General features: G+C 40.7%; 1 protein-coding gene across 2 annotated transcripts in view; it reads right to left on the reverse strand.

Annotated features, from left to right (window-relative positions):
• Positions 1-956: 956 nt before the first annotated feature.
• The window catches only part of TEC (tec protein tyrosine kinase), a 56903-nt gene continuing 35941 nt past the window's right edge, over positions 957-21918 (reverse strand). For both annotated transcript variants that reach the window (XM_075149021.1, XM_075149022.1), the window contains 16 exons: positions 19067-19168; positions 17979-18060; positions 16237-16365; positions 14762-14802; positions 14103-14284; positions 13115-13180; positions 11287-11341; positions 11044-11123; positions 10358-10491; positions 9006-9080; positions 8074-8245; positions 7693-7909; positions 7096-7160; positions 5885-6003; positions 5382-5539; positions 957-2020 (listed from right to left, as the gene is read on the reverse strand). In XM_075149021.1, coding sequence (XP_075005122.1) covers positions 1943-2020; positions 5382-5539; positions 5885-6003; positions 7096-7160; positions 7693-7909; positions 8074-8245; positions 9006-9080; positions 10358-10491; positions 11044-11123; positions 11287-11341; positions 13115-13180; positions 14103-14284; positions 14762-14802; positions 16237-16365; positions 17979-18060; positions 19067-19168 — 1755 coding nt within the window. In that variant the 3' untranslated portion in view covers positions 957-1942. The remainder of the gene's footprint in view (positions 2021-5381; positions 5540-5884; positions 6004-7095; positions 7161-7692; positions 7910-8073; positions 8246-9005; positions 9081-10357; positions 10492-11043; positions 11124-11286; positions 11342-13114; positions 13181-14102; positions 14285-14761; positions 14803-16236; positions 16366-17978; positions 18061-19066; positions 19169-21918) is intronic.

Consider the following 21918-nt stretch of genomic DNA (forward strand, 5'->3'; position numbering starts at 1 on the left):
CTCATGATGTAGCGTCAAAAGCGTTGGCAATGCCATACTTTGCAGGGCCTCCAGAGAGAAACTGGGGTGCAAGGACCAGTTAGGGAAGGAAAGATGAGCTCAGGTTACCTTAGATCTTCCATATTCCTTTTTTTGCTACAGGTAGAGAACCCTAGATTTTCCCCTTTAACAATACATGCGGTTGGTAGTGATTGGATAGTGGTTTGGACTCAACACTTTGACAGGTTTGTTTGCATAGTTGCAATAATCTTCTGAGATTCTGTCATTAAGAAAACGGAAATAGCAATTTAAATCTTTTGACAGCTTGTAACTTTTCAATGGAATAGCATGAGAAAAGGAAAACATTTCTTCCAAGAAACAAGATGCTTCCTCCTTTTGAACATAGAGGTTTAGACAAAGCATCTCCAAAATTGATTACAGAAATACTCAAATGCAGCAATGATGGAATGTATTAAGCTAACTATAGTTATCTTTAATAATTTGATTGGAAATAAGCTTCACCATACTCCTCTCTGCCTACTTGCAAAAAAATTTTTACAGACATTTTTGTGCAATCTATTTTCTATCACACAAGTAACAAAAGAAAAAGAAAACATGTAGTAGAGTTACCCAGGAGGTGGCTACAGCAAAACTGAAGTGCAAATACTCTTCACATCCACTGGTACAAAGTCAGGTTAATTGAAAAACAGGCTTCAGCAAGGCTGTGGAGACATTAGCCTCTAGCAGAGGGGAAAGGGCATGTAACTCCTAAAGAGTTCAGGCATTTCTGTACTGAACATTTCATCATGGCCAAATTAATTTAAATATATATTCAAACTACTATATATATTTTGTATAGAGTGTGTATACACACAGATGTATATATATACATGGACTATCATAACACCACACTCACATGAACAATGAGTTTGGCTTATGATGCACTGACAGTAAATTATTGGCAACACATTAGTCGGTTCCAAACAACAGTTAACATTCAGTTTATTTACATACACGTGTAGTATGACATTTTCTGTTAAGAGCAGAAAGGTTAGATCACTGTACGTACAGATGACAGACAGAAAGAGGAACCCTCCTTAGACACACTTGAGTGTACTTCCTTTCATTTACAGCCCCATGTTGTATGTAAGTGAAGGTAGGACAAACTTGTGCTGGAAAATTTCAAAAGGAAAACACACTTTATATAAATAAATGCATAGAATTTATATATTTACAATACATACAGCATATAAATTATTTTATAATTAATCAAAAACAAGGTACTATGGTACACTGACAGCGAGTTGTGCTAAACCTTGGACTTACTTTTCACAAGTAACATCAAGACTAACCGTGGGAGGTCTATAGTTGACCAAACAGCCTAGTATGGCTTTTTGAGTGTTACACTAAACTGAAGACTGTGTTGCTAACAACCTACTATGTGCAAATGGAAGAGGCACATTTTGTGTTCTTGATGTGTCATAAAACACCCATCAACAGAGAAAAACAATGTTTGTGAGAATCTCTGGAAACATTTCAGTGTCAGTAAATAGCCATTTATAGATACCTTCAATTTTTAAGCATGCAAATCACTACTAATACTACTGCCTGTGTAAAGAGAAACTCAGAAACACGGACTGTATGTACATAAACCCAACCCAGTAAATGCAAATTAGGCTCCTGGGCTTTGGCCACGTTCTCTCTCTTCCTCCATAAAGAGCTCAACTTGGCAGCTATGCAATGCTGACTTTTCAGGGAAAATATAGAGACTGGTAGATACTGTGCTCATTTCCCAATGTCATGTAAAACTCTCCTTGTGCTGGAGTGGATCAGATGTTACAGGTTCCCCACGCTATTTAGCAGCATCCAGCAGCTTACACAATCAAGCCTTTAAAAAGAAATGGTGAAGCCACATCTCTGGAAAGTGGCTTCTTTCCCATACTTGTGCTGCTGTTATCTTTTTTCAGAAAGCATCTTCACCTTCTGCAATGTCAATGATTGTGTGAAGCAAGTCTTCAAAAGTCGGGCGTCCCTCTGGTTTCTAAAAATAAAAGCATGCACAGCTGTGATCAGAAAGCAACAAAGTTGTGTTGATTTTGATAAATTATTGGTCTTCATATTATTCTGTGGCAATGAATCTACTGTTTCATTAGATATGACATGCAAAAATATTCCCTTGTGTGGATTTTGGATGTGTCACTTAAACTTAGTAAGCGTCACCTTTTTTTTTTTACGCTTTGGAAAAGCATAAATAGGTGTTGCTGGACTACACTCTTCATATAATTCATTATTTTGCATATTACTACACTTTTTGTCTTCCCCATCCCCACCTCCCACAATGAATTGCTCCAATCTTTCTTTACGCAAGTTGTTCATGCTCCTAAGAATTTTGAGTGTCATTCTCTTAAGCCTCTTTTACATCAACATTATTTTTTGGACTCCAAAATGAGACCGTGTCATAGACTTATGCAACGGCGTCCTTCATCTACTCTATTTGTTTTCCATACAGTTCCTTATGTGTCATAACATCCTGTTTGTTTTGTTTAATTACGGCAATACACTGAGGTAGTCTCTTCGCTGACCTTGCTAACACAGTTAATTTAGCATCTTCTGAATGTCTGGGTAACTTGCACTTTTCCTCCATTTATCAGCCTCTTTATATTTGTGTCACCTGCTGAATTTTGAAGCCTCAGTATTCACTTCCCTCTACAAATCATTAATAAATTTATTAAATGAGGACTGAAGTACCTACAGTTAATCATATTTTATGACAAAGATTGACAGTATCTTGCCATTACTTGTGTCCTGTTTGTGATTCGCAAAGATTCTCTCTCTCCCACTTGATGACTGCTTAGATTTTATTGTTAATAATCCCTAATAAAATTAATAAATTTTAATCAATTCATTGATGTTCATATAAATCCTATAAATACTAATAATATTCAAAGAGCATTAACAAAGAACTTATCATTATCTTCCAGGTAATTTATTATTCCATTTTAATGACCATTTCAAGTAGGTTACCAAGTACAAACAAAATTTAATGATCTGTACTTTCCTGGCTCCTGTGAATAGCTTTTTTAAACTACAGTCATATTCATCATTCCAGGGCACTGTTGTTTTTAATGTATTTCTTGCTGCATAAACTAACTGGTTTGTAAGTTTTAGATCTCCACCAGTTGGTTTGATAACTAATTGCTCTTTGTTCCAGCACCTTCTCCTCCAAGACAAGCATCAGACAGTATGTCATCTTTATTATCAGAAAAGAGCAGTTTTTCCCCAGCACCCCCCGTGGCAAAGACTAACTAGAAATAAATCATGTAGCTCTTTCCATTCTTGGTTTCCTTGATTGCTCTCTCAAAATTAGAGAGATCTCATTAAATGCTCCTATCCTTAGAGACTTTCTGCTTTAATACTACAAAAACTGTTTTATACTGATTTAGTTGGTATTAAATTTGGGTTCGCTGCCCCTTTGACCTCTGTGAAAATTGTACAGTCAGTATCTTTCTGGGTTAGGAGGCCTAATAGTACAGTGTATTTTTATCTTTCTTTATAAACTTTGGGATTTGTATTTAGATTCAACTGCAAGTTAATCTATATTTCCTGTATAATTTATAATCAGGTAATTAAGTGTTCCTTTAAAAATATTTTCGGTCATTCTGGCATGTTTCTGTAATAATTAATAAACTGACGCAATATAAAATCAGATTCTCCATCTCTGAGCCGTTCTGACTGAATTTTTTTTGCTAGCAGTATTTGTACGCAGATATAATTCCAGGGAGCTACAGGCCGGTCAGCCTGACCTTGGTGCCAGGGAAGATCATGGAGTGGTTCGTCTTGAGGGCGCTCACAAGCCATGTGCGGGACAACCAGGGGATCAGGCCCAGCCAGCACAGGTTCATGGAAGGCAGGTCCTGCTTGACCAACCTGATCTCCTTCTATGAGCAGGTGACCCGCCTAGTGGGTGAGGGAAAGGCTGTGGATGTGGTCTACCTGGACTTCAGTAAAGCCTTTGACACTGTCTCCCACAGCATTCTCCTAGAGAAGCTGGCGGCTCACGGCCTAGACAGGTGCACTCTTCGCTGGGTAAAAAACTGGCTGGACGGCCGAGCCCAGAGAGTTGTGGTCAACGGAGTTAAATCCAGTTGGCGGCCGGTCACGAGCAGTGTTCCCCAGGGCTCAGTACTGGGGCCAGTCCTGTTCAATCTCTTTATCAATGACCAGGACGAGGGGATCGAGTGCTCCCTCAGTAAGTTTGCAGATGACACCAAGTGGGGTGGAAGTGTTGATCTGCTGGAGGGTAGGAAGGCTCTGCAGAGGGACCTGGACAGGCTGGATCGATGGGCCGAGGCCAACTGTATGAGGTTCAACAAGGCCAAGTGCCGGGTCCTGCACTTCGGCCACAACAACCCCAGGCAACACTGCAGGCTTGGGGAAGAGTGGCTGGAAAGCTGCCCAGAGGAAAAGGACCTGGGGGTGCTGGTTGACAGCCGGCTGAACATGAGCCGGCAGTGTGCCCAGGTGGCCAAGAAGGCCAACGGCATCCTGGCCTGTATTAGAACTAGTGTGGCCAGCAGGAGCAGGGAGGTGATCGTGCCCCTGTACTCGGCACTGGTGAGGCCGCACCTCGAACACTGTGTTCAGTTTTGGGCCCCTCACTACAAGAAGGACATGGAGGTGCTGGAGCATGTCCAGAGAAGGGCAACGAAGCTGGGGAAGGGCCTGGAGAACAAGTCTTGTGAGGAGCAGCTGAGGGAACTGGGACTGTTCAGCCTGGAGAAGAGGAGGCTGAGGGGAGACCTCATTGCGCTCTACAACTACCTGGAAGGAGGTTGTAGCGAGGTGGGTGTTGGTCTCTTCTCCCAAGTAACAAGCGATAGGACGAGAGGAAATGGCCTCAAGTTGCGCCAAGGGAGGTTTAGATTGGACATTAGGAGAAATTTCTTTACTGGAAGAGTGGTCAGGCCTTGGAACAGGCTGCCCAGGGAAGTGGTTGAGTCACCATCCCTGGAAGTATTTAAAAGACGTGTAGATGAGGCGCTTAGGGACGTGGTTTAGTGGGCATGGTGGTGTTGGGTTGACAGTTGGACTCGATGATCTTAGAAGTCTTTTCCAACCTTAATGATTCTATGATTCTACAATCACGACCAGCACAGATTTAGCAATTATTTCATTTTGTCACTAAATGCCTTTGCATACTTAATCCGACAGTCTGTTTATTTCATGGAAATTTCCTCAGTGGTTTTTCTTATCAGTTGCAAACCAGGGGAGATCTTTTAGCAATAAACAGATGAGTAGCTGAGAGAGCTGGATACAGTCAGAATGCTGCAATAGGGCTTAATTGCTGTTGCTAGATTGACCTTTTTTCCAATTGAAAGACAAGAAAATAAAAAAGTATATACCTCCTGCCAGCACATCATCATCATTTCATACACCTGCTTACAGGCTAGTTTGGGCCGATACAAACGATGTCCTTGGCTAACCATCGTTACCACTTCATAGTTGGAGCTTTTTTCAAAGGGCATTTTTCCTTCCGTAAAAACTTCCCACATTAAAACACCTGACAAAAAAGAAAATAAACATTAAGAAAATAAGAAAATAACTTCTAAAAAATATGTTTATTTTGAGCCCTGGGCTCAGGATTTCTGATAGATAAATAGTTTGAGATCCATATTCTAAAAAGTGTTCACGTGTGTCATTGCTGAAAACATCTTGTTCTAGTAGTATGGGTTTTAATAAATAACAGTTCTAAAGGTCTCTGTGAAACTTTATGCAAGCAAAAAACCATGGCAAATGGTTTCTCAGAGCTTCTTCTCAGATGTCTGAATCCTTACCAATAACTGCAGCTTAACTGCTATTGATAAAATGTAAAAATAGTGCTTTCTTTCAGTGATGAATAGCTTACCGAACGACCAGACATCTGACTTGCTGCTGAATCGGCTATAATTAAAAACTTCTGGGGGGCACCATTTCACAGGAAATTTAGCCCCCGAGGAGCTTGTGTATTGATCATCAAGGACATACCTTAAGGAAAAAAAAAAAAAAAAAAAAGAGAAACACATTATATCCTTCAGTCAGCCTCCAAGTCTGCAAATTATAATTTAGATTTGCATTTGAATATTAGAAGCTTATATTGCCACCTAATGGCCATGACTGTTAGCATCACACAATAAAAATAGCTTCTCTGGGGCAGTACTAAGGTTTCAGTCAAGACCCAGTTCATTTTTCTTATGACCTCAGACTTCTCTTGTGATTATTAGCTATACAACACAGGTCTAGGCCACCTGCAAATTAAATGTCTGTATTACGAGAGAAAATGATGCAAAAGCATAAATTTCTTGCTCTGTTTCTTGCCGGCCAGTCTGAATTCAGATGTCAGGAGACATGCAAGCTCAGCAGCACAGAAAGGTGGCAAAAGCCAAGAACAGCACTGTCAAACCATGGCGCTTTAACATCTCCCTTGTAGGCACTGCTCGCTACTCCCTGCCTCACCCACACATCCCCCCCTGATGTAGCACCCACAGGTGCTAACAAGGGCAGGAAATTAACCCCTCTCCAGGTCTCAGCACCTCCCAGCACTGTGGCTAGCAAGATGCAACTCTGAACCATCTATCCCAAGAGGATCCCAAACTCACTGAACAGCCTCTTTCTATCATTTATTTACCAAAATACAGATTAACAACTCTTATCTCTGCAGCAGAAGCTCTGCTGTCTGAGACACAAGCTCCAATATGCCTCCTGCATCACTACAAGATTAAAATTTCTAAGATTTTCACAGCTGTTACAGAAAGTTGCTTATAGAAGACCAGTCAGACCACAGAGTCAGTTCAAAGCCAGGCCTCTCATGGTAAGCACTAGACACACTTCTCTAGAGAATAAACTGCCTAGTTTTGATTTTCCAGAATTAAAATGAGTAAGGAAATCGACACATGACCACAGAACGAACAAGCTTAAAGGCACTGGAAAAAAATGAACCAAAGGATGTTTCCCAGCGAGGTCAAAAAAAGATCATTTTTGCCCGTAATTTTGCTGGGCATGTGTTGCCTTATGGCTAAGTACAAGGGTTAGGTGAGTTTTCCCAAATCCCCACAAATGTGTTTGCACACTCTGCCATACCTTGTCATCCCAAAATCCGACACTTTGACCACTCCTGAGTCACTCACCAAGCAGTTCCTGGCAGCCTGCATAAAGAATGGTTAGATTTGCATGAAAAACTTGCAGTATCTTGCAGATAAATTACAATGGTCTAATGAAGACTTTGTCCTCATCGCTTAGCAAGTTCACCAATTTACCAGTGTATTCTCATTATAAAAGGTACATGTGCATTTGCTCTTGATAGTACTGTTTTTACAACTAAACCATTTTATAAAAAATAACCAGAAAAAATTATCATCTCGAGGGATTCATGAGTGGTGAAAATGGCACCAATACAGAACAGAGATTTGCTATTATATCATCACAAATAGTTACTAACTCTTTATAAAAAATTCAGAGAGATTTTATTCCATTTTCTTGGGAGAGAGAAACCTCTCATAATTTTCTGTACAGGGCAATTTTAGAGACTTGATTAGACCCTAAAGAGCCAACTTCAACTACTCATAGTTTTCTGCAAGAACAAAAGCAGTTATTTACAAACAGGCTGTTCCAAAAAGGAATCGGTAAGTTCAAAACTAAAAATTTCAGAGAGGATTGTATTGCCTAATGGGATGTTACCAGGTCTCTGTGGATAAAGCTGTTTCTCTCCAGGTACTCCATTCCCTCACATACATCTTGGCACATAGTGAGCAGGACGTCTTTACTCAAAACTCCCCGTTTTTGTCTCAGGTAATTGAGAAGGCAGCCATGTTCCATGAACTCTGTCACAATGTAAATAGGTCTCTGTTGTGTGCACACACCATACAGCTGAACTAATTTAGGATGCGTTAGCTTCCTGAAAAGATTGAGATCATGTCGTTATTACTTCTTCTGCCCAGTGCTAGCTCCCCACCCCACAAAACTGCAAAAATACCACCTGCCTGAAGTGTTTTATTTATAATCAGTAAATGGCACCAGAGGCCTAGAACTGGCAATGAAAGTGCCAAGCACACAACTCACATCATTACTTTAGCTTCTTCAATGAAATCCTCTTCATACATGGCACCTTCCCGAATTGCCTTGATGGCCACTTTATACTGCGCCCTCCATTTCCCAAGGCGCACTACGCCGAAGAGACCGCTCCCCAGTTCTCTCATGAATGTCAGTTCTGAGGGATTAATCTCCCATTTCTCTATAAAACAAAACAAACAAGAGCCCATGACTGCTGTACTAGGGAACATACCGAACTGGTAGGCAATAGGGAGGAGGAAAGGCAAACACTAGATTACTAGCAAATCAGGGAATTTAGGGAGAAAACTTGAAAACGTCTTAGAATTAACTACAAACTTTTAGCGAGACTTAAACTTTAAGCAGCTCCTAACCAACACAGAAGGCAAAACTTTCCTGAAGCCAGTAATTACATGCTGGTACTATCAGACTTGATTTCAACAGGCTGCCATCATAGAAAGTTGTGCCAGTGCGTAGCAGCTGCTCACATCACCTGATGTGCCATGCTTAATACAGGGTATTCCAAATTAAAAAAACAAAACAAAACCAAACCCTTTTTTTTTTAAAAAAAAAAAAGTAACAACAAAGATCAAAGGAGCCAAGGTTGAGTCAGAAGTCTGGAGGCTTATTAAGGAGCCAAAGGCACAGCTCAAGGTGTCCACAAAAGCATGGAGGAAGATGCTGAATTCCCCTGGAGCACCAGCAACACGTTCTGCCTCCCCTCGCTGCTGCCCTTGGCACCACACTACCATCAGCCATCACGCCTTCGCACGCCGATCCTCTGAGCAAGGGTCTCCAAGTACAACCTGGACCCATGTAAGTTAGTATAGGCAATCACAGTACAAAATTAGGTCTTTTCAAAATTTTTTAGAAAATATTGTGGCAACTTACATGTATAAAATAATTACAAAAGCTATATGCAGATTAATATAACACACAATTACCATAGCTGAATCCTGCCGTTGTTGGTGCTGTCGTCTTCTTTGGGGTCACTGGGTAACGCAGCCTGGTAACAAGACCTGAGGTTCAAAGATAATTCAAGAGACACAGCTTACTTCTGAAATAGTGCCTGGCAGCAAAGCAGCCACTTGTTCATTGCAAACTGCAACACTGATTAACAATAAGCTTATTGTTACATAGAGCTTTGACCATATTTTCTGCTATTGCATTGGTTTGACTCCTCAAATGGGAGGAGACCCATAGGAGACTCCTCCTATGGGAGGTCTACAAGAGCACTCACTGCATCTAATTCGCTGCTGCTTCTTTACTGGTGAGAGATAGATATCGATATATGCATACATATTTGTGTTTTACAGTTATGCTGGCACCAACAAAGGCTGAGGACCCCTTTCAGATCAGAAGGATTACCTAAAATGTATACTCTCAATGTTACTTTTGATCATTTCTGTCTCACACATATAAATCCCAGCAGTTTCATGTGGGGATTTTACATATACAAAACAAATGCTGCATGCTAGCTGAATATTCTCCTAAAACGTTATCAGAACTCAGTACACCATAAGGTAAAAGCAATGAAGCAATTAAAAACCAAGTAGTAAAATCAGTTATAATAAATGAAAAGCAGTGTTATGTTTTGGAGCATATTTTCCAGAATGTCATCAGGAAATGCCAGGTCATCTGAATTAGATAGAAACATCTGGAAAATACCGTCATGAGGAATTTTATGCACAGACTGGACTTGAAAAAAAATATACTGTATTAGTATCTGTGCCTTGAACCTGATTCCTAAACTCTCCCCATCCCATCATACAGTGCGCGGACACCAGCATCAGCCATCAGCTATAGATCTGAAGTATCTAACCTTTATAAAGGCTCATCTTTAGGGATTTCCTAAACAACACATTACTGTTCTCCTCATCTCCTCATGCTCTATGGGAAGATTAGATCATTTTAAGCAGTGGTGACCCGCAGGTAAAAAGCTAGTGCCTGGAGAGTACTCTGGGGAAGTACCATCCCTATCCATCTGCTGTGGGTTACAGGCAGCTGATGGAGACACCATGTGGAGCTAATGAATGATTTTTCCTGACTCGATACAGCTGTTGTTCTGTTACGCTGGGGACAGGAACATTTTTTTTAATTTTTTTTTTTTTTTTTTTTTACATAAAACCTTTCAAATGATTGCCTATATTGAAAAAATGTGAAAATGCCGTGTCTCGTGATTTCCCTGAAAAAGAAAGATCTATAAAAACCTAAAAACTTTCATTAAAACCCTAAAATGCCTCACACTCCTTTTCAAATCAAACCTAAGTGACAGAAAAAAATCCAATTCATCTACCTGCTGCGTTATGTTTATGATACTCAATTATTTCTGGAATGGAGTTAAAGAGATGTTTTTCTGCGAGGTAGTACTGCTTCGGTGACGTCACTGTTTCTTTTATATGGTAGTGTCTTATTCCTGATGAACCTTCTCTGGAAAAATAACAACAATAACAATAATAATAATAACAATTAGTAACAATACAATGTCATTTGTTATTAATTTAGGAGGAGGACATTGACTAAGAAAAGGAAACCGAAAAGGCCAGTGCGGGTGCCCAATATCACACACTTCAGGAACAGCTTGAATATCAAAGAGCCTGAGCACTGGTGACTCGCCTTCATCTCAGTGCTCAGACCAAGTTGAAGATTAACCCATAAAAGGTTAATTTTCAGCCCAGCAAGCTCCCTGATCCAGTTAACTGTACGCTGACGCAAACAGTCGGGCTGGCAGGAGGGAAGAGACCAAACAAGGTGGGAAAGCAAGGCCTCCTTCTTTGAGTGGCAGTACAGGTCTACTCTGGATTAAAGCAAACGTGACCATGGGGTCGAGAAGCTCATTTTAGTCGCCTGTCTTTCCTATCGCAGCACCCCTCGTTTCTTTGTTGAGCTCTCTCCTGGTCTTTCCTCCAGCCCATAGATTTGGAGATGGATGCAAATGGATTCGGACGAGACAAGGTGTGCAGAGCAGCCACAGAAACTCACCCTCCAAATTTTGTATAAAGGGAAACTGTGTACAGGCCAGGCTGACTTGAGTCTCTCACCACAAAACCACCTTCTTTATCCTAAAATGGAAGTACATCGACAGTTTTGTACAAGCGGTTTTAATCTGCATGTCTCTTCTACTCGTTCTGCGATTTGCGCATACCAAAAACAAGCATTTGCTTTAATAAAAGAAACTACTTAACGCGAATTTCATGGTTAATACTGCAAGGCTGCTGTACTCACCTCGTTTCTGAGGAGCTGCTCTGCTTTGCTTCTGTTCAGGTTTCTGCTGTACCACCTGCAAGACAACATCAGTAACCAAAACTTCTCAAAGTGCATGATTTCCATAAGATGCTTAAAGCAAAGTATTACATAACTACAGATTCAATAATTTTACGATAACAAAGGTCAACAACTGTACTTCAGTTAATATACAAAAATCAGTCTCTATTACATTGTGCAGTTATCCCATAAAAATGCCGTGAAACACATCCAGTGAGATCCCACAGAAGCCAATAAAGTTCAGGCAATGGAACTAATTTTTCAGGAAAAACACTTCTCAAATGTGCAGAGGTTGATGGCAGTGGTTGCTCTGAAGGGCAGCCCGAGGGTAGGCTGACAGCCCCGGGGAAGCAGCTGCCTGCACACCAGTCGAGCCAGCTGTGGAGCTGGCCGCTAGACTGCTATTTCATTCAATAACTTCCCAGTTCTGATTTTCCAGGGAGGACCCACCTACCAAAGAGGAGGTTGAAAGTGAATTAAATGTCAGAGTTGCACATCCCCGAGCTCGGTGCTGCACGGGAAGGTTAAAGCAGCCATGGAAGCACTGACATTTCAGCCAGCTGCAGCAAATCATATAAAAAGGAAAAACAGGCAGCTCGCAAATGGCGCGGTGCAATCGTTTTGAGCTATGCTGTCAGAGCGGTAACTGAGCAGGGAAGTGGCACAGCAGCCTCTAATCAAGTTCTGCTGTTCCGGAGATAGTGGTTTCTTGCAGTTGGTAGACGACCTGGAGTAATCCTCCCTGGACTGCACAGTGACTCAGAATTACGGCCCCAAGGTGGTAAGGCACAAAGTGGCTGGACCAGATTAGGCAGCCCAGTTCCTTCCTTCCCTTTCTGCCAGCCCCACGGCCCAGCCCAGAGCAGGGCAGGGCTCTTAGCAGAGCCCCTAAGACGAGAAAGAAACAAAGAACAAGTAATTCCTGCTAGTGAAGCTGAGGGCAAAATCCCAGAAGAAATTCTACCTTCTGTCAAAACACAGCAGTGGGAGCCATATGTGGCTGAGAGTAGAGTTTTGGAACTACTAATGTGGTTTTATAAACTGGTTTTAATTATTATTTCCTTACAGCTCCATTTTATCTAAAAGTCATGAAATATGTTTTAAGTTCTCAGGCACAACAGTTTATGCTGTACTGAAATTTGAATATCAAGAACAACAGGCTTGGAGACTACAGTGTTAAATTTTATCCTGATGTTCTTAAATAAGTACTCCATAAGTAAACATCAACTGGAAAAAGCTTTTTTTCTTTTTTAAAAAAGCTATACTTTTATAGCTGATAAGCTATATGTGTACACCGAGACTTAAAATGCACCGACTGATATATTTTCCTGAAAATTAGAGCTGCCTTCCAAAATCTCATCTGTTATGTTTACTTTGAATGATTTCCACTGTTTTCTACTCTGCTATCTTACTGCCACACACTTTGGATAGACATGTCACTTTAATATTTAAAAAACGTTCAGCACACTTATAATGGGTAAATTTCCTTTAAAGTTTCCCTTTGTCTATCAGAGAATTGGGAGGGGTTTTTTTGCTTTAATAGTGATAGCCTAAAAACTACATGCCTGATGGCCATCTCACTGACGTGACTACATTATAAAGTCACAGCAAAATCAATGAGGAGAATCAGAACAAATATATGCCTATTTCAAATATTTAATATTCATCTCTGAGATAATTGCTATCGTATGTAAATAATTGCTTTCAAAACTTTAAAAATACATTGCCATTCTTAAAGCATAGGTTTCATTTTATGATCTTCCAGATTTTAAGTCAAATATTCACTTACTCATATTGATCAAGGTTGTTGGACTTCTTTCCTGTTACATAGTTGCTTGGAATATATCCTTGTTTTCTAAAAAAACATACAATATATAATCTGAGTGAAAACATGTAAAATTGCATGCCTAGAAGACAGTGTTTCATTCTGCTAATTACCAGAGGTCCCTCACTGTAATTTATTTATTTTTGACCTACCCACTCTACAGAAACTAATTTTCCACATCAGCATTTCCACATTAACTTTCAGTGCGCCTAGAGGAATGACACGGGCAGCAGAAGTGTCCAAGAAAACCAGCAGACGGGGTGAAGAAGAGTAACCCTCTGCTGCTCTGTCACTTCTGCCTTCGGAGGTCCCAGTCAGTCACTGGAAATACGTTTGGAGCCTGCCACAGCCTGATAACTCGCAATTACCCCTAACATACTGCAAAAGGGACCTGATAAATATTGAAATATGGAAACTTTCACCTTTAAAACCGGAGGGGAAAATTTTAATCCAGGGAATGTAAAGTTGTAGTCATTAAGGCATCTCACTGCAACCCTCTCTCAACTCATTCAAAGATTGCCCCTAATGATCCAGCTATTAAATAAGATGATGATTATTCAAGTCTGGAAGTCGGAGCCTGCTGAGCTGAGTGTTAATCATATTGCTCTCTAATGAGCCGTTCCCCAGGGAAGCAGGAGTACTGTACCAGTCTAGCAAGGTTTTGCAGGCTGGCTGATGCTTTGATGGGGAAACCATAAAGTTTGACAGGAAATATAATTGGAAAAGTTTCCAGTTCTGCAACAGTCTGCACTCAGGCCCCACTATATATCAAGAACTGCACTTTTTAAGATTGGTTTCTATCTGGGAGTAAAGATATGGACGAGATTTCAGGGCTGGGGTCCAAAGTGGGGTCTAATACAGTTATTTGTTGACACATAGTCAATAGAAACTGCTGCAACATGGGAAATAGCCTTATGAACTTTAAAACGAAAAACAAGGAACTCGTGTTTACCCATATTTGTCTCTCGCTTTCCACCAATGAATGTCATTCTTCTCAATCACCGTATATTCTTCACCTTTCTCTAATCTTAGATCATGATGTTCTGTAGGCTCAAAGTCATACATTGCTACCACTACCTCCTCCTCTTCGTTGCCATTTTCTTCAACTGGAGGAACAGGTGGTGGAGGCCTTCGCTGAAAACAACTCAACGTTATCAGTCCACTCTGCTCCACTCCACCCCACCCTTACCACGACACCAGCGCAAACCAGCTGGGCATCCCGGAGGCAAAAGCTGGGCTAGTTCTGGGTTGCCCCAGGAGTGAGCTGCAGTGGCCTGGCGAGGCAACTGGGGCACATGGAAGATGATCAACACGGGTGCTACCCATGGGGCTGGCTTGTGCTGCAGCTCTGCAGCTGCCAGTAAAGGGCAGCACGAGCCGGCATTTGCTTTCCAACGCCGGCTCCCACCAGCAGCACAGATACGGGTAATAGGTGCCACTAAATTTCAATGGGATTTTCTCCAGCCTGGGTTTGAGATAGAGCATGATGCCCACTGATGCATACAGAAATAGACTTTGCTGTAGGATATGGAAAGAATCACAGGAAATCTAAACACCATCTCAAAATCCAGCAATTTTTTATCTATTCAATATTTTAAAGACACTACCTACCTCATTTTTTTCTGGCATTGGAGAAGGCAATCTCATTACACCTAGAAACAGAGCATAGGAAAGGATCTGTGTCTATCCATTTAGCTATAAATTTAAAAACTGAATAAAAGGTTTAAATTTCAGATAAGGTTTTAATATCTTAACTAGCCTTCAGGATAGTTTAGTAAGTCAGAAAGAAAAGATAGCTCCAGTTAAGCATTAGGAAAACATTGATTAAATATTCTTGCAAAAACATCCTAAATCAGATGGCAGCCTACATTCACCACAGGAGTTGGCAATATCTGTGCCACACCTGAGCATGCCATGCAGAGATCCCTGAACTAGCCCTCAGATGCAGAAATATATGAGAAATAAAAGAAGAGATAGAGATAAAAAAAGTATATAAAAAGGAAGCAGTATTCTTGTCACCATGATAATCTAAAGGTCTGTTTCTATCAACATCTGCTGTTCTGAAAAAATAATACTCCCCCTGACCCTTGCTTTGCTAAAGAAGGCAGAAATGTTGTATGTTTTTTTTATTACTTCTCTCGGGTCCAAGAGTATTTTTTTCTCCTGTGCTGCTTTTTCCCCCACTTAAAAGGTTGAGCTGTATGTCAGGTTTTACATCTTCCTGACAAATAAGACTGACCATGAGCCACTGTTTATTCTTCAAGTCTTTCAGTGCAACTAAATCCACAGGTCCCCACCATTCCCATTTAAGACCCTGATGTAGGAAACCACCCAGGCACTGCTGATTTCACTGGGAGGTAAGAAATGGCTCAATTTCTTTTCCTACTACAGAATTTTCCTTAATTTGAGGACTAAATAAATACTGTATCCTTATGTAGGACAATATTGCAGTGAGGGTCACACTTGCACATCTTTGCATGCTACAGCATCTGCTGCTGAACAAGCAGAATGTGTGATTTGCATGCTGGAAGGTGCACGTGCCTACGGAAGTCACGGTTCATCCAGGTTCAGCATATGGACGTTTACAAGCCTCTAAGAAAATTCAGTCACATGTCTGTAAATACATTAAGCCTTCTTGTATCATTTTTACACTGGTGTAGTAACACCAAATGCAACACAGTTGTTATTCTTTTATGTGGGTATGTACCAGTTATTTATTAAAACTGAAAAGCTGACAAGGATTTCTAGCTGAATCTTTTTCACCATCAAGTTTTATCCTCAGTCTGAGGTAAACACTTGATCAAATAAGTTTCAGATGGGAGAAACAAACCAAGTGACACAAATTCAGCAACCTCAATGATTCCTTTCAGCTTTTTCCAAACATTTTTTGGGAGGACAATTCACTGGCTTTTATATTTTTTTACAAAATGCTTGGAAATGAAACACATTTTGATTTACTTTATCACTGATTCACTCTGCTCTATAAATTTGCCTAATATCTAGGGCATTCAGGTGTGATGACAGGATCATATAAAAAAGCAGAAAAATATGCCAAAACAAATTCATATGAAAACATATGTACTTACTGTTTTCAAAAAGATTGTATTTTTCACAGCCAGGTGCTAATTTTTCTGTCTGTCTGCAGCACTGATAAATTCCCTCTGTCCAGAATTTAGGATGATATTTTACCATTATATTGCTGTTGTTCTTTATTTCTACAAGAAGAAAAAGAGAATATATTGAGAGATATTAAAAAAAAAAAATCTGCAAGAGGGACATTTTCAATAAATATTACAGTATCTTTGACAGGAGGCATAATCTCCACTTCTTATTGGCCTTACTACAGCATTGCTTCTCTTAAGGACCTTCTAACAAGTTTATAAGGGGTGATACAATGATAGTAGAGGACATTTTTAGGATAATACATGACTTTATTCCAGAAGAGAGTGCTATACCCCCTGCCTAAACGGGCCACCCCAGCAGGGGCAGGCATTTGGTGCATCCAGGAAAGGAGACCCAGGCACCCACCTGTGCCCTGCGAAGCAGTCAGGCAGCTGTGAAGGCCCTGGGGGCTCTGCCTGCCCCTCTTCTTTTTACTACTGCTGCAAGTGACTCAATTTCCTCTACAAATAGTGTTCTGGAGGGAAACACAGCTGACATTTATCGCTATTCCATGGCACAACGCCTGTGTTTGGCTTGAAAGGCTCCTTATGGGCTTGCTGAGTTTCAGAGGTTATTTCCTGCCCTGTAGTCCCCAGCCCAGGAATTATTATTACTTTACAGAGCACCTGCAATTAATGTGAACATTTGATGGTTGCAGAAAGCATTAAGACATTCTTGGGGGGGGGGGGGGCGGGAAACACAAACCACCACACATCTTTACTTACTATGATAGCATTTATCAGATCACATCTCAGTGGAGATGACTCCTGTCATGTTATGTCAGTGTAAGACAATCATCACGCCCGCAATGTTGTCTAGCTACATTCAAACAAAATTTTTCAGTGATGCCACTAACTAGCTTGGATAAGCTTTTTGATGATTTACATGTTGTGCAAAAGCATAGAGTCAAATTCTGATTGCAGCTGGACTTCACAAATCTAATTAAATCAGTCTGGGTGTTTGATACTCCCAGGACCCGTTATCACACTCTGTGTATGCAAACCATGAGGTGGCCCAATAAAAATAAAAATCGGTAGATACATGCAATAGGAGCTCTTCCATTTTATTTTTCTAGCTTGTTGTGGGTTGACGCTGGCCAGCAGCTAAGCACCCACACAGCCACTCGCCCACTCCCCCCACCCAGCGAGACAGGGGAGAGAATAGAAAGAGCAAGAGGTGAACGGTTGTGGGTTGAGATAAAGACAGCTTAATAACCAAAAGAAAGAAAAAAAACAAAAGTGATGTAAAGGCAATCGCTTGCTATCTCCCACAAAGCAGACCAATGCCTAGCCAGTCTCTGAGCAACGGCCAATATGGAAGCCAAAAAACCCCAGCCCCCGTCTTCCTCTACCCCAAGTTTTTATTGCCGAGCACGATGTTATATGGCCTAGAATATTCCTTTGGTCAGCCCAGGTCCGCTGTCCCAGCTGTGTCACCTCCCAGCCTCTCGCCCACCCCCAGCCTAACTCGCTGCGGGGGCAGAGGGAGAGAAAGGCAAAGCCTCCATGCTGTGCAAGCACTGCTCAGCAACAACTAAAACACCGGTGTGTTTTCAACACTGTTTGGGCCACAAATCCAAAACATAGCACCAAGTTAACTCCATCCCAGCCAGACAGCTCAAGTAAAGGTATCTAAACATGTCAGATGTATGAGCAATTTCCATTACCTTCTTTCAGATTCCTCACCCACTGATCCCGGCTTGGTGCAGTTGGTGCAAAAATATAAAGCGTATTAGCATCATATACAACCTGGAGGGGGGATAAATAAATAAATAAATAAATTCACCTGGTAATATTCATTTATGTATTCCTCAGGAAACAAAACAAGACAAATGACTGTTACATTGGCAAAATTAGTGTCCTCAGCCACAAAATGCAGAAACTGGGAAAAGGTTTTTCAGGTTTACTATTCCCACATGGTGCTTTCAGTGGAGTAAGGAAGGATTTTGTAATGGTATATTATCTTGAGAGCATTCCTTAAAATGTTTGCTTCACACTTTGTTCATTCTTCACCGTGTGTTTTCTAGAAACAGTTCAATGTAACTGCTAAAGCTATTTTATAATCAGACATCCTTTGCTTCTGGCCATTTCATAACTCCTTGTGATTCTGTACTGCTCTGGGGTGATTCCTGCCTTCTTTTTCTTCACTGCTTGTATTGGTGGAAAGCAAGTATTGGATTGGCCTGGGAGAAAGTGGCCAGAGTCCCCTCTCCAGCAGTGGACTTCACCATCACCCCAATAATTCCCTCTTTTGTAAGCAGGCACAGCATCTGATCCGCCATATCTAAACCTTTCTTTTTCCCCTCTAAGCGCTTTTTTTCTGTGTTTATTTCCATTCAGTTCACAATGGAAGAAAAAGCAACAATTTTTATCTCGATTTTCTTATATAATTTAATGGTAATTAAATTTAATGTGGAAGAATGAAGACAGGGAAAATGTGCTGCCAGCTAACCTGTTTTGGAGGAAGACCAGGACAAGGCACTTTCCAGGCAAAACCCAAGCAGACAGAGTGGGGAAAAGAAAAAGACCAAGTGTATGAGGCACAGCTCCCAGGGGAGGGGACTGCAGGGGGAGCAGAGCTTGCTGGGGATGGTTTTTAATCACTGATCCCGAACCACCTCTGACACAGCCCCAGAGAGCCAAAGAACGGGCTCAGTATTTAGAAGTGACAGTAATTTCAAGCAAGTTACATACAAATGGCTTGGCACTGTTGAAAAGAGCATGGTAATTTATATTTTATGTAAAAGGAACATACCTGAAATGGATATTTATTTTGACAGGGAATAATACCATCACTTTTTACAACTTCTACACATTTAATCCTTGAAATATCCACAGATCCTTTTCTGTACTTTTTCTAGAAGAGAAAAGCAAAAAACATTATGTAAAATGTAACGAATTTATCTAATTCTCTTTTTTTCCAGGAGACACTTGCTTTCTTTTCCACTTATGCTACTGATGTTGCTTTAACTGCAGAATTAATTTGAAAAATGAGAGAGGGAGGATATAAAGATCTACACTGGTGAAAGTGCACAGAATACAGTGTAATTGCTTAGTAAAAAGTACCAATTCTTTCTATATAAAGTTCCCAATCAGTTGTAATCACAGGCTTAATTTACTCTTCTTCAAAAAAAAAACAAAAAACCAAAAAAACTTGAGTACAGATGAAGGAAGGCTTCCCCCTTGCTGATTTTAAATTATGATTAAAAATTATGAGGGAAACAGGTGCCAATGCATCATCTCATCTGCCATCACTCTATTGCTGAAGTGCTCCCACCATTTTGTGGATACCACTGTGTTTCACCAAGTTTCTGGATAAACTGGGATGCTGCTCAGGCAACACAAGTTCCTGCTGAGGCACGAAGCAGAAGATAGGGGTGAAACCCATCCCTGGGCCAAACTGGGGTCTGTGTCGAAGGAACTTCTTTGACCAAGGCTAGAAGAAGCCCTGAAGAAGCAAGGTCAAAAGCACAGACATCTGAGAAGATTTGGCTCGCTTAAATTGACAATTATGAAGATTTTAAAGGAGGAAAGTAGTGCCCACAGCACTCAGCAGGTGCTGCCCAAAGTAACAATGCATGGAAATACAGTGTAGTTCAACACTCCAGAGAGGAAGCTCCTTGGAAGAACAGCCCATAACAGTGTGTACTGGGCTTTAGTCTTCATGTAAAAGCAGTAGGAAATAACAGTGAAGTCTGCACACAACCAGACCTTTTTAAGGTGGCTGTTTCTGAAGGAATTGTTCAAAACCATTTTGCTTCACCGCAAGCAGAAGAGGCTAAAAATGAAAGCCCAGCACAGAAATTTAGAACATGCTCTACTACGTGGCAAAGGGAAACACATGAACAATACACTTCTGAGGGCAAAACCATGATGAATCTACAGAGACTGTAAAAGGCCACCTCTCACTTTTGGAAGAACCAAGTCTCTAATAGGAGAGGAAATTTCTACTGGAATCCGGAACAAAACAAAAATGGCAGCAGCTCGTGGCTGGTCCTGAATTAATTCACATCAAAAATTTTGACTTGCCAATCACATCCAACACATCCAGTCCAGAGTGCAGCTTAAGAAAGATGGACACTGTTCACACAACATGGAAATAATTAGTAATTACTGAATTATTTGAGATACTCCAATCCTTACTCAGCTGTCCTCTTCTCTCCTGAGGATGGAAATTTCAGCCCATATAGCACAAGTCTGGCACAATCATAAGCAACTGAAAACAGTCTTATAAACAGAAACAAAGAGCAACTTCAAATATAGCTGTCATGATTCCACCACCCTAGAAACACAATAGTTACTACCCATGGAAAACATGGAAATTTTGTCAGCATTTAAAATACATTTAGTACTCTGTCTCTTACATGTATTGTTATGAAGAAAGCAGGCAGAGAAAATGTGCATGAAGAATTCATGCACATCATGGTCAGCATCAGGAAGAATGACAGGAACTAAGTTCAGATAAAGCTGTAACTGTTATTTAATATCAGAAAAAACAAAATCCCAAAAAAAGAAGCCCCAATAAGGGGCTTTTTAAAATGGGGGGGGGGGGAGAAAAACAAAAAGGAAAGGCATTTTAATGAACCATTTAAAAAAGTCAAATCACAAACATTACTATGAGCTGTACTACAAAGCTATATCATGTTATGCTGAAAAATAATTTGCACCAAGTATGCAACCTTGGATTTTTGATCAAAAAAACGTTTCAAGTCTTCTGTTTATTTTATGGTACCTCCTTACTTGAACTTTGACTGCATGAATGTAAAACATACATTCATGCAAATGCCAAAAATTGAGTTATTGAATTCTACACCATTCGGTACAGCAGCAAGTATTGCTTCTCTCTTTTCCTTGTCACTGTCTGGCAGGCCTGGCAGCTTCAGGGCTGCCAGATCAGCCAATGCGGAAGAGGAGGATCCGAACAAGATGTGCTTTTTCATAAAGCACAGAATTCAATGCTCCACGTAGTTGTGTTGAAGACACCTCTCCAGATCTTTCTTCCTGCACAACAACATACAAAGAAGAAACGCTTGCCACTTCTGTAATGTATCTGCCCAGCTTTCTGCGTTCAGTGGGGTACTCGTATATTGCTTGGATCCCATCTGCTGGTTAACTGAGGTTGTGGGACAGAGAGAGATTATATGCATTGGGTTTTTTATCCAGAATGACAGAAATTCCTTGGAGGAACAGGCTTTCTTACTTTCTCTGAACCTACCTCTCCTCCAAGACTCAGAGATTTTCACGCCAGTTCTGGCATTCAGTGAGCGCTTACGCAAAAGGAGCATACATCTGCCAGGAGGACAAAGGACAGGAATCCAACAAGATAATCAACTAACATTTTGGGGGAAAAAATAAAGCAAACCTCCTGATACACAGCACATCATTCTAGTAATTGTATTTCCTAAGTCATCGCTTTGTATACTTTCATGATTTAAGGTGGCTCAGTTTGCTTCACCATGAGATGCTAAATCAAGCCAACTCAAAGTTGACCTGTCTTACAACTCAATCCAGCAAATTAAGCCTAACACCAGAGAAGATTCTTCTATTTTTGCATACTTTACAGATAAAAAAACCTTACGTATGTGAAATTAAATACAAGTGTACTGC

Source organism: Calonectris borealis, chromosome 4, assembly GCF_964195595.1.
Source record: "Calonectris borealis chromosome 4, bCalBor7.hap1.2, whole genome shotgun sequence".
In the NCBI taxonomy this organism is placed as follows: domain Eukaryota; kingdom Metazoa; phylum Chordata; class Aves; order Procellariiformes; family Procellariidae; genus Calonectris; species Calonectris borealis.